Here is a 12,273-nt window from a genome sequence, read left to right as displayed (position 1 = left end):
TGGTGACAGAAGTCTGGGATGCACGAAAGCGGAGCAGCTGGGCACAGTGGGCATGCGCAACATTAGAGGAAGGTGGGCTTTATACCGGAAAAGGTTTTCCTGCGTCTGGACCAGAAGATTTTTAATACGATTATTTACAGCCACTTCAGACGAAAAACCAAGTGATATAATACAAAAATGCTCAGGAGGCGACAGGACTAACCACTTTTACACTTTGATCTTTCCTTCTAGGCTGTACATTATTTTTTCAGTGTTAGCTGGTGAGTCAAATTCATTTTTTAAAACCCGGGACACGTTCCACGTGGCAAGGCTTCCATAAAAACATTTGGTGAACGAATAAAGTAACAAAAACTTACAGTTCAAATTCTCAAATTGCTATCAAGATCATGTCTTTTGAAAGACCGGCATACATTAAGGCTTCCCTCAAAAAAAAAAAAAAAACACCAAAAGAAAACAAAGTGTGATCTCACACTTTATTCCAAGCGAAGGGAAAAAAAAGGAGAAAAAAAAAAAAAAACACTGTCGAGTGTGTTTCCGCCCGGTTTCGAACCGGGGACCTTTCGCGTGTTAGGCGAACGTGATAACCACTACACTACGGAAACCCCGCTGCAAGCAGTGTTTTGTAAAGTCCTTGATATGTATGTGTCAATTCGCAATTCTCAAGTGATTATTACCAAATTGAGAGGAATGAATATAATGTATTTAAAGAAAAAAACAGAAAAGGAAAAACAGCCTATGCCCAATTGAACAGTGCTGAAACCATTTCAAAAGCTTGAATCTGCATGCACTTTCTTCCAAAGTGCCCGGATACCGCAGTAGAAATCAGGCACTCCCGAGTTGCCCTTCCTTTGGGTGGCCTTTTTTTTTTGTCTCCCTGGAAAGGCGTTTTATTACACATCCTTTCCGCAGGTTGAGCTGCTCAGAGTCCGGGGCGAAGCAGGGGGCTTTCGTTATACAGCCGCGAAAAAGCCATCCTTTCAGCTTCTGGTGGAAGGACGTGTAAAATTACTTTTGAATTTCCTCTTTTTGCTTCCGAAGACCAAGCAGAAGTTCTAAATTGACTGCTTGTTTTAAAATTCTCTACAGGGTATGCAGAATCAGACACCAAGATGCGTTTATTGACGTGCAATGTACTTTCAGATTTTTCCAAACTTGAATTTCATATGACCTGATAAACTTCACTTTTCCTGCAAAAAGACAGGCACGTCCTTCAGCCTAAAAATCAAGAGTAGCGAATGAGGCTTGCAGATTACACCAGAAGGATAGAAATAGAAATATATATATTTATATTTATTATATATAAATATAAATTTTTATATATTTATATTTATTATATATATAAATTTTTATATATTTATTATATATATAAATTTTTATATATTTATTATATATAAATTTTTATATATTTATTGTATATATATAAATTTTTATATATTTATATTTATACATATAATAAATATAAAGATATATTTCGATTTATATCCTTGCTTAAATATATGAATATATTTACATTTATATATAAATGTAAATATATATTATATATTATATAAATATATATGTTATATTATATAAATATATATATTTATATAATATAACATATATATTTATATATATTTATACAATTATATATATTTATACAATTGTATATATATTTATATATTTATCAATTGTATATATATTTATATATACAATTGTATATATATTTATATATACAATTGTATATATATTTATATATACAATTGTATATATATTTATATATACAATTGTATATATATTTATATATACAATTGTATATATATTTATATATACAATTGTATATATATTTATATATATTTATACAATTGTATAAATATGTTTATATAAATTATATAAATTTATATATTTTTAATATTTTATATTTAAATTTATATTTATTTACATATTTAAGCGAGAAACTACTATTTTGTTTTAATTGCGCACATTTTGCTTGGAAATCACAGGAAGAAACACAACAAAGCATTGCCCAAGGTACAGAAACAATAATAAACGTACTTAAAACTCATTTAAATTCCAGCATTTTTCTACTTATTTGAGAAGTTTAACATTTCAGAAGCAGACACTGCCTCCCTTCCTGCAACAACTTTCTCCTCTTAAGTCTCATTTTTCCCCAGTTTCAAGGGCGAATTCTAGAACTCCCCGGAACCGCCACCAGTTAACCAGAATTCAGTGGCTTTGGAAAATAAAACTGCTTTTATAGCTCTTCTGGGTATTTGAGAAAGGCACTTGTGAAGGGTTAGAGTTGAATCTTTTGATGCGAAAGTCGGGTTTTCCTGATACTGGGATTCCGGGATTCCAGGTGTTGGGGTGGCCCAATTCCTGCGAGAAGCAATAGCGGGCGGTGACATGAGGAGCACGGTGCGTCCGGCGAGTCCTTCCGCCTGGGGCCCTCCCGACCCCCCGCCTGCGCCCCCAGGACTCTGGCCTCACCCGGCCGTGCCGGGGCCTCTGTGACGCGGCGTTCCAGGCACTCGGCCCCGGCCGAGCCCGTAGCTAGAGCGGCTCAGAGACAGGAGACGGCGGCAGCAGCGGCGGCATGAACCACTGCCAGCTACCGGTGGTGATCGACAACGGCTCGGGAATGATCAAGGCGGGCGTGGCTGGGTGCCGGGAGCCCCAGTTTATCTACCCGAACATTATCGGCCGCGCCAAGGGCCAGAGCCGCGCGGCCCAGGGCGGGCTAGAACTCTGCGTGGGCGACGAAGCTCAGGACTGGAGGAGCTCGCTGTTCATCAGGTACCTCCTTCTCCCAGCAGGCTGCTGGGGCTGGGGAGGGTGGGGTGGGGTGGGGTGGGGTGGGGTGGGGGTGGGGTAGGGTGGGGTGGGGTGGGGGTGGGGTAGGGTGGGGTGGGGGTGGGGTAGGGTGGGGTGGGGGTGGGGTAGGGTGGGGTGGGGGGTGGGGCTGGGGTGGGGTGGGGCTGGGGTGGGGTAGGGTGGGGCTGGGGTGGGGCTGGGGAGGTTGGCGGGGCGGGGCTGGGGAGGTTGGAGGGGTGGGACTGGGGTGGCTGGGGGCGGCGGGGCTGGGGGTGTTGTGGGGGGTGGGGCTGGGGAGGTTGGCGGGTGGGGCTGGGGTGGCTGGGGGTGGGGCTGGGGTGGCTGGGGGCGGGGGGACTGGGGGTGTTGTCGGGGGGCAGGGAAGGACCCCAAAGGAGGTGCGCAATGGGGACAGAAAGGATAAGAAAGCCGGGAGCTGGAAAGCCCCATCCAGCTGGAATTACTACAAACGCGCGGGTCACAAATCTCCAAGGGTACGACACATCTAAAAACTGAACATTTTGCTCTCTGTGGCTATACAAATGTATTAAAACGTATAAAGTTATCTAACGAATTCATTTAAGAATATTAACTCATGGTCCCTTTTGTCACTTGGGTTATTCTCTTCAATTGACATTTAAACTATACTATAATGTGGACATTTCCCAATTTTTTAAAAGTCACAAGGTTCCAAAGGACAGAGAAAATGGAAAGCAACAAAAATTGCAGAGGTAGGCCGGGCGCGGTGGCTCACGCCTGTAATCCTAGCACTTTGGGAGGCCGAGCAGGGCGGATCACGAGGTCAGGAGTTCGAGACCATCGTGGCTAACACGGTGAAACCCCGTCTCTACTAAAAATACAAAAAAATTAGCCGGGCGTGGTGGCGGGCGCCTGTAGTCCCAGCTACTCAGGAGACTGAGGCAGGAGAATGGCGTGAACCCGGGAGGCGGAGCTTGCAGTGAGCTGAGATCGCGCCACTGCACTCCAGCCTGGGTGACAGAGCGAGACTCTGTCTCAAAAAAAAAAAAAAAAGAAAAAAAAATTGCAGAGGTAAGTAGCTGTGCTATTTTTGGCTGACACTTACCTTCTGTGAGAGGCTGTGGCAGTTATTGCCCATAAAGGGATATTGGTAATAAACGCGGGGAATTAACTGAGGGTCGAAGACAATAGAAACTAGAAAAATAAAAAGCTGTCATTGATCTTATTGCTCTCCCTACAGTTACCCAGTGGAACGTGGTCTCGTTACTTCATGGGAGGACATGGAGATCATGTGGAAGCATATCTATGACTATAACCTAAAGCTGAAGCCGTGTGATGGCCCAGTCTTGATTACTGAGCCAGCGCTGAACCCACTGGCCAACCGGCAACAGATCACGGAAATGTTTTTTGAGCATCTGGGTGTTCCTGCCTTCTATATGTCCATCCAGGCTGTGCTGGCTCTCTTTGCTGCTGGCTTCACTACTGGCCTTGTGCTGAATTCAGGTGCTGGGGTTACCCAGAGTGTGCCCATCTTTGAGGGTTACTGTCTGCCTCATGGTGTGCAGCAACTGGATCTGGCAGGCCTTGACCTCACCAACTACCTCATGGTGCTAATGAAGAACCATGGTATCATGTTGCTCAGTGCTTCAGACAGAAAGATTGTTGAAGACATCAAGGAGACCTTTTGTTATGTGGCAATGAACTACGAAGAGGAAATGGCCAAGAAACCCGATTGTCTAGAGAAAGTTTACCAACTACCTGATGGGAAGGTCATCCAGCTCCATGACCAGCTCTTTTCTTGTCCAGAGGCCCTCTTCTCTCCGTGTCATGTGAACGTTGAGGCCCCTGGCATTGATAAGATATGCTTCAGCAGCATAATGAAATGTGATACAGGCCTGAGGAATTCCTTCTTTTCCAATATTATCCTTGCCGGGGGATCAACCTCTTTCCCTGGTTTAGACAAGCGGTTAGTTAAGGATATAGCAAAGGTGGCTCCTGCCAACACCGCTGTGCAAGTTATAGCTCCTCCAGAAAGGAAAATATCAGTGTGGATGGGAGGTTCTATTCTTGCATCCTTGTCTGCCTTCCAGGACATGTGGATCACTGCTGCAGAATTTAAAGAAGTTGGACCCAACATAGTACACCAAAGATGCTTCTGAAATACAGATAAAATGGTTGGAAGAAAATGTTTTGAGTATATGTGACAGAAAACTTTGGATATTATATGTTTCTGGGAGAAGAGAAAATACTTCACCTATTGGGATGCCAATATTTCTGTTGTATTTCTATAATGAGTTCGGGGGATAATAATGGTGAAGCTCAAGAACAGATGTCTATTGAGTAGAACCAAGTTAAAATAATGTTTCCCATAGTGTTTCTTCTATAACTTGACGTTGGTGAGCTTATATTTCCCTTGGAAGAGAGCATTTGTGGTACAATATGCTATGTGCCAAATGAGTGATAAGATTTAAGCTTATTGAAGTTTAGGGAAAGAAGGTTGCTGTGGTGAGGAATGAGACTCCATAGCAGAGGTATGCCATCATGGAAGGGGTGGCATTGGGATGGAGGGCAGATATCCAGGCAAGCATACTAAAATGAACAAGTTGCTAAAGATGAGAATGAACAAAGCATATTCAGGGCATGTTTAATAGACTGATTTTGTTTTTAAAATTTTTGTTTATGTATGTATTTATTCATTTATTTAGTTTTAGAGGCAGAGTCTTGCCCTGTGTCCCAGGCTGGAGTGCAGTAGTGCAATCATAGCTCACTGCAGCCTCCAACTCCTGGGCTCTGCCCTCAGCCTCCCAAGTAACTGAATCCACAGGTATGCACCACCACGCCTAGTTTAGACTGATTTTGTTCAAGTCAAGAGCTCATATAGAGCAGAACAAGCACTATGACTAGCAAGGTTAAGTGAAGGCCAGGGACTGAAAGGCTTAAAGTGCTAAATATCCAATATGCAAAGGAGAGAAATTAAAGATTTAAAAGCAGGAGCCATAAGGAAGCTATGTAATGATGAATGTGATAGTTTGGAGAATAAATTGAATGAGGAAGGCCCTGGAGATTTGGTGATCAGTTAGAAAGTTACTAGTCCACATATAAAGTGCCAAGTCTTGTACTCAAGATTATAAGCAATAGGAATTTAAAAAAAGAAATTATGAAAACTGACAAGATTTAGTGCCTACTTAGATATGAAGGGGAAAGAAGGGTTTGAGATAATGTGGGATGCTAAGAGAATGGTGGTAGTGTTGACATATAACTCAAAGCATTTAGCATCTACTGTATGTAAGGTACTGTGCTAAGTGCAATAGTGCTAAAAACAGGAGTCAGATTCTGTCCGTAAAAAACTTTACAACCTGGCAGATGCTATGAAAGAAAAAGGGGATGGGAGAGAGAGAAGGAGGGAGAGAGATGGAGAGAGATTTTACTTTTCTTTCAGATCGAGGACCGACAGCGACAACTCCACGGAGTTTATCTAACTGAATACGAGTAAAACTTTTAAGATCATCCTGTCATTTATATGTAAAACTGCACTATACTGGCCATTATAAAAATTCGCGGCCGGGTGCGGTGGCTCACACCTGTAATCCCAGCACTTTGGGAGGCCGAAGCGGGTGGATCACTTGAGCCCTGGCGTTCGAGACCAGCCTGGGCAACATGGTGAAACCCCCGTCTCTACTAAAAACACAAAAACTAGCCGGGCGTGGTGGCAGGCGCCTGTAATCCCAGCTACTCATAGGAGGCTGAGACACGAGAATCTCTTGAACCCGGGAGGCAGAGGTTGCAGTGAGCCGAGATCACGCCACTACACTCCATCCAGCCTGGGCGAAAGAGCAAGACTCCGTCTCAAAAAAAAAAAAAAAAAAAAAAAAAAATCGTTACAATTTATGGTGGATTACTCCCCTCTTTTTACCTCATCAAGACACAGCACTACTTTAAAGCAAAGTCAATGATTGAAACGCCTTTCTTTCCTAATAAAAGGGAGATTCAGTCCTTAAGATTAATAATGTAGTAGTTACACTTGATTAAAGCCATCCTCTGCTCAAGGAGAGGCTGGAGAAGGCATTCTAAGGAGAAGGGGGCAGGGTAGGAACTCGGACGCATCCCACTGAGCCGAGATAAGATTCTGCTGTAGTCAGTGCTGCCTGGGAATCTATTTTCACAAAGTTCTCCAAAAAATGTGATGATCAAAACTAGGAATTAGTGTTCTGTGTCTTAGGCCCTAAAATCTTCCTGTGAATTCCATTTTTAAGGTAGTCGAGGTGAACGGCGTCTGGTCTGCAGAGGATAGAAAAAAGGCCCTCTGATACCTCAAGTTAGTTTCACCTTTAAAGAAGGTCGGAAGTAAAGACGCAAAGCCTTTCCCGGACGTGCGGAAGGGCAACGTCCTTCCTCACGGCCGGAAATGGAACTTTAATTTCCCGTTCCCCCCAACCAGCCCGCCCGAGGGAGTGACTCTCACGAGAGCCGCGAGAGTCAGCTTGGCCAATCCGTGCGGTCGGCGGCCGCTCCCTTTATAAGCCGACTCGCCCGGCGGCGCACCGGGTTGCGGAGGGTGGGCCTGGGAGGGGTGGTGGCCATTTTTTGTCTAACCCTAACTGAGAAGGGCGTAGGCGCCGTGCTTTTGCTCCCCGCGCGCTGTTTTTCTCGCTGACTTTCAGCGGGCGGAAAAGCCTCGGCCTGCCGCCTTCCACCGTTCATTCTGGAGCAAACAAAAAATGTCAGCTGCTGGCCCGTTCGCCCCTCCCGGGGACCTGCGGCGGGTCGCCTGCCCAGCCCCCGAACCCCGCCTGGAGGCCGCGGTCGGCCCGGGGCTTCTCCGGAGGCACCCACTGCCGCCGCGAAGAGTTGGGCTCTGTCAGCCGCGGGTTTCTCGGGGGCGAGGGCGAGGTTCAGGCCTTTCAGGCCGCAGGAAGAGGAACGGAGCGAGTCCCCGCGCGCGGCGCGCTTCCCTGAGCTGTGGGACGTGCACCCAGGACTCGGCTCACACATGCAGTTCGCTTTCCTATTGGTGGGGGGAACGCCGATCGTGCGCATCAGTCACCCCTCGCCGGCAATGGGGGCTTGTGAACCCCCAAACCTGACTGACTGGGCCAGTGTGCTGCAAATTGGCAGGAGACGTGAAGGCACCTCCAAAGTCGGCCAAAATGAATGGGCAGTGAGCCGGGGTTGCCTGGAGCCGTTCCTGCGTGGGTTCTCCCGTCTTCCGCTTTTTGTTGCCTTTTATGGTTGTATTACAACTTAGTTCCTGCTCGGCAGATTTTGTTGAGGTTTTTGCTTCTCCCAAGGTAGATCTCGACCAGTCCTCTGAATGGGGTGTGGGAGAACAGTCATTTTTTTTTTTTTTGCGAGATCATTTAACATTTAATGAATATTTAATTAGAAGATCTAAAAGAACATTGAAAATTGTGTTCCTTTAATGGTCATCGGTTTATGCCGGAGGTTACGAGTTTCTTTCTTGAAAAATTAGACCTTGGCGATGACCTTGAGCAGTAGGATATAACCCCCACAAGCTTAGCGTTCCAATAACGGAACACTAGGCATAATGAAAGACGGAAAAGAAATTTATTCCACACCCCCCCCCCAACCCTCCCAGCCGGCAGTCTCCCACAAGAGTTGGCTCTGATTTCCTTTAAGAAAATAAGCTAATGGCCCACTAGGTTGAAAGAAACAAACAGGCCATTCTGCCCACTTATCACGACAAGGTAATTCCGTCCCAAATCCATACCTTCAATTCCTTAGGATCATCTGGGGGTAGGTAGTTGCCAAGAGAGAGAGCAGCCAGGGGTGTGTATATAAAGGCCCACCTTTAGGGTGATAGCCTGAGTCCTGATGATTGAAAGTCAGAAGTCAAGACCATGTCAGTAAATTTATGAACGTGTATATTTGTAGCTTTTTAACCTATTACCTAAGTAGGTCCCCTGGAATTGTCTAGCAGATACATTTCTTAGCACTATTAGAATTAAGAAATGTAAAAAAACCTCTAGAGTCCACTGTTGCTGGTAATGTTCTCTAAATGAGGAAAAATACTTTTCCTATCAGCATGGTTTTGTGGAAAAGTAAGGAATGATTTTGCCAAGAACTTGTCTAGAGTCTTGAGAAAGTAGCTCAGCTTCAGTAAGCCTCACTTTACTCAAGGTGATCTAAGATCGCTTTTTCTTCTCTTTCTTTTGAGACGGAGTCCCACTCTGTCACCCAGAGCTGGAGTGCAGTGTCCCCATCTTAGCTCACTGCAACCTCCGCCTCCTCGGTTTCTAGCGATTTTCTCTCAGCCTCCCGAGTAGCTGGGTTTACAGGCACACACCACTATACCCCGCTGATTTTTTTGTATTTTTAGTAAAGTTGGGCAGGCTGGTCTCGAACTCCTGACCTCAGGTGATCCGCCCGCTTCTGCCTCCCAAAGTGCTGGGATTACAGGCGTGAGCCACCGTGCAGGGACTAAGATCCCTTTTTCAAGGGCGGGGACTCTTTGAACTACAGACAAATGCATGTCTTTTGTTCTTACTCCATCTAGTGGTACTTTTGCTTCTCCACATCTACAGCATTTGTGGTGGTGCAGGGCCGTGAAGCAAGAATGGCCACAGACTGGGAATGTTTTTCTTTCATTTTTAAAAAGAAAATAGTGATTTAATACATTCAATTTAAAAATAAGTCCATAGTTGTTTTCTAGCTCATATTTGAAGTCGTCCCTCTGACATGTCTATTACAAACAGTCCAAAGGACAATTCTTAGTATTATAAACATTCAATATATTGTTTCTTTTTGGTAAAATGATTAAGTTATATAATTCTGGAGTAAAGACGGCCAGTCATCCTGGATTATCCAGTGAGATAATTTATGTGAAAACTTTCTGTACATAATAATTATGGCAAAAGTGACTTCTTACTGCCACCGATTTGAGTGACTCTAGCAGATGAAGAAACTGCTGCGGAGAGGGGTTTTAGTTACTTGCCTAAGTTATTTACTTGCCTAAGTTAATTTTTTTGCGGAGTTGTGACCAGAAGCTAGGCTTCCCAAGTTCTAGTCCAGTGTTCTGTTCACTGTATTGCACCCTAAGTCTTTGTTGGTGGTTAACCTGGGGCAGATGGTTAGCATTAACTCCATCGTCACTTTCTGGTTTAAAATAAAATAACCTCCTTAATGGTTGTAACCTTGGTTTCCACCCCACATCCACTCCCGCCCTAACACTCTTCGATGTGATTTTGTGCTGTGTGTGTTTCACTTTTTTACAAGTACAGTTGATTCTAGTTATTTGCAGTAGTTACATTCTGTGAAGCCTCTGTGAACACTGGATTAGTGAATACTGAACCATTGCTCCCAGAGGAATTATGGGATTAGGTTTCTGGGAACATTCGGTCACAACATTTTTGTCAAAGAATCGGTACATAATCTTGTTTCTGTTAAAGACATCCTAAAGTATGTTGTTGATTCGTTAGCACTGAACTCACATTCAACAACACTATCACTTAAGCCTGAGTGAAGGCTAACACAAGTATTTTTTTTCTGTAAGACACATCACAGCTTTCCTGTGCTTAGGAACGCTAGACAGCACTTAAGCACTATGATTGGGGGTCATTTTAAACAGCACAGTCACCAACTAAAAGCATACAAATGTGAAAAACTTGCCATTAAATAGACCAGAAATAGGACACTTGTTTATAGTGTCCTTTTTGGACTAAAAAGGCAAAAGAGAACGTATGTGTTGAGGAAATCAAACTTTTCAGGGCTCTGCACATGCCCATGAATGACTATGAAAGCACTGCAGGTATTGCTTTTGAGATTATAAACAATTTCGGTGACTAGGTGAATCCACAAATACAGAATCTATGAATATTGAGGGTTGACTGTACTTCAAGGTCTATGTGACAGCTGTATCTGAGAGAGACTACAGATGTCCACATGGTTCCTGAGGTACTTAGGGCTTGTTTCATGCCTTTTGTATTATTTAAACCAGTGATTCTCAAAGGGGTATAGTGAGAGAAAGGGTATATGAAGTTTGCAAATGACGATACTTGTTCTCTTTATTTTGTTACTTAGGTTGTATTTCACATGAAGGATGTGAGAATTTTATGCTTATGAAGGAAGCATTAGCTTTAAAAATACTGAGAAACATGCTTTTTCTTTTGTCCTTCAGAATGAGGGGCTTCCTTTGTAAGGTCTGGAGTTGGTTATGGGTTTTGACTCTGAGGATGACATTGAGTTTTAATTCAGCTTGTCCTGGTTCTGCACTCAAAAATTCCATGTTAGCCTGGCTCGAGACTTAAGAGACAAATAGATGGCACAGGCACAAGCGTGTGTACACATGCACCCACCCTCATACAAAGTGTAAGGGAGGAGTGGTTTTAAACTAAGGTGAGAATGAAGTGACAAAAGGTAACTGTCATTCCTTCATGTTCATTCTTTTAAGGTAATAATATGTGATGGAAGTAAAAACAGCGAAAATACCGAAGAATTAGCCCAGGATATGCAAATTTAAATGTCTGCAGTGGACAGAAAGGAAACAAAGAAGTGAATCACACTGAGAATAAGAAAATGGAGACTATAGAGATGGTAGGGAGAATGAGCTTCCCTTTTTAAGGAGGCAGCAATCTTACAGAAATTGAGCCTAAAATTGTCAGTATTGCAAGAGAAGACAAAAATTCAGATTTTTATGTCAACACCACTGATTATAGAATGTTGGTAGCTAAATTGAAATAAAATTTAAATATTATATAAGTGCATAGTAAAGAATTTGGATGGCTTTTGTTCCTGAACCCTGGGAAGTAGCCTCTAAACCCTTGGAATTCACCAAGAATGGTGAGAGTGTCTTTTCTTGGTAGGCCTCTTGGACTAGACCCAATAGTTTACACTAACGAGATGACTCATGACTGGGGGTTGGTCAGCCATGTGATTAGAGTGTTGGGGCTTTGGGCCCCATGATACTAGCCCAACCTCTTGAGAGACTTGGAGCCACATGTCTGAGCCATATGACTAGTGATTCATCCAATCATGCCTGTAATGAAGCCCCAGTAAAAACTCTGGACACACTGAAGCTTGGATGAACGTCCGTGGTTGGCAGTACTCAGTGTGCTAGGAGGAAAATGTGTCCCTGAGGACATGAGGAGAGGGACAATGGAATCTTCTTTTTGGGACCCTCCCAGACCTCAATCTATGTGTCTCTCCCTTTGGCTGGTTTTGATTTGAATCCTTTTGCTATAATAAAACCATAATAATAACTGTAATAAACATCCTTTTGCTATGATAAAACTGTAATAAAACCGAAATAACACTTTCCTGAGTTCTCTAAGTCATTCTACTGAATTATGAAACTCGAAGGGGTAGTGGGAACCCCTAAATTTGTAGGCAGCTTGTCAGATGTAAGGATGGCCTGGGGACCTCCTAGCTTAGGTTGTTGATAGCTGAAGTCATTGCAATGTGCCAATCAAAAAACCTTTTGAGATAAAATCTGGTCTATTATAGGCTATTAATTTGCGACCTTTGGCCTAGGCAAATTTAAGCAATCCT

At 43.6% G+C, this 12,273-nt stretch overlaps 1 protein-coding gene and 1 non-coding gene across 3 annotated transcripts; one reads left to right on the top strand and one right to left on the bottom strand.

Annotated features, from left to right (window-relative positions):
- Positions 1–529: 529 nt before the first annotated feature.
- Positions 530–602, bottom strand: TRNAV-AAC (transfer RNA valine (anticodon AAC)). The gene has a single exon. It is a non-coding gene; the product is annotated as a tRNA-Val (tRNA).
- A 1,331-nt stretch (positions 603–1,933) lies between these two features.
- On the top strand, positions 1,934–12,040 carry ACTRT3 (actin related protein T3). Of its 2 annotated transcripts, XR_010132995.1 has the most exons (3): positions 1,934–2,772; positions 4,010–5,300; positions 11,177–12,040. XR_010132995.1 is itself a non-coding variant. In XM_031009564.3 (2 exons), the coding sequence occupies exons 1-2, from the start codon at positions 2,573–2,575 to the stop codon at positions 4,926–4,928; spliced, it is 1,119 nt and encodes a 372-aa protein (XP_030865424.1). In that variant the 5' UTR covers positions 1,934–2,572; the 3' UTR covers positions 4,929–6,815. The 2 variants fall into 2 exon arrangements, 1 of the variants encoding a protein (XP_030865424.1); XM_031009564.3 differs by lacking the exon at positions 11,177–12,040 and having other exon boundaries at positions 4,010–6,815.
- The last annotated feature ends 233 nt before the right edge of the window (positions 12,041–12,273 follow it).

Source organism: Gorilla gorilla, chromosome 2 (genome assembly GCF_029281585.2).
Source record: "Gorilla gorilla gorilla isolate KB3781 chromosome 2, NHGRI_mGorGor1-v2.1_pri, whole genome shotgun sequence".
Taxonomy (NCBI): domain Eukaryota; kingdom Metazoa; phylum Chordata; class Mammalia; order Primates; family Hominidae; genus Gorilla; species Gorilla gorilla.
Note: the sequence above shows the minus strand (reverse complement) of the source record. Positions and strands in the feature narration are given on the sequence as shown.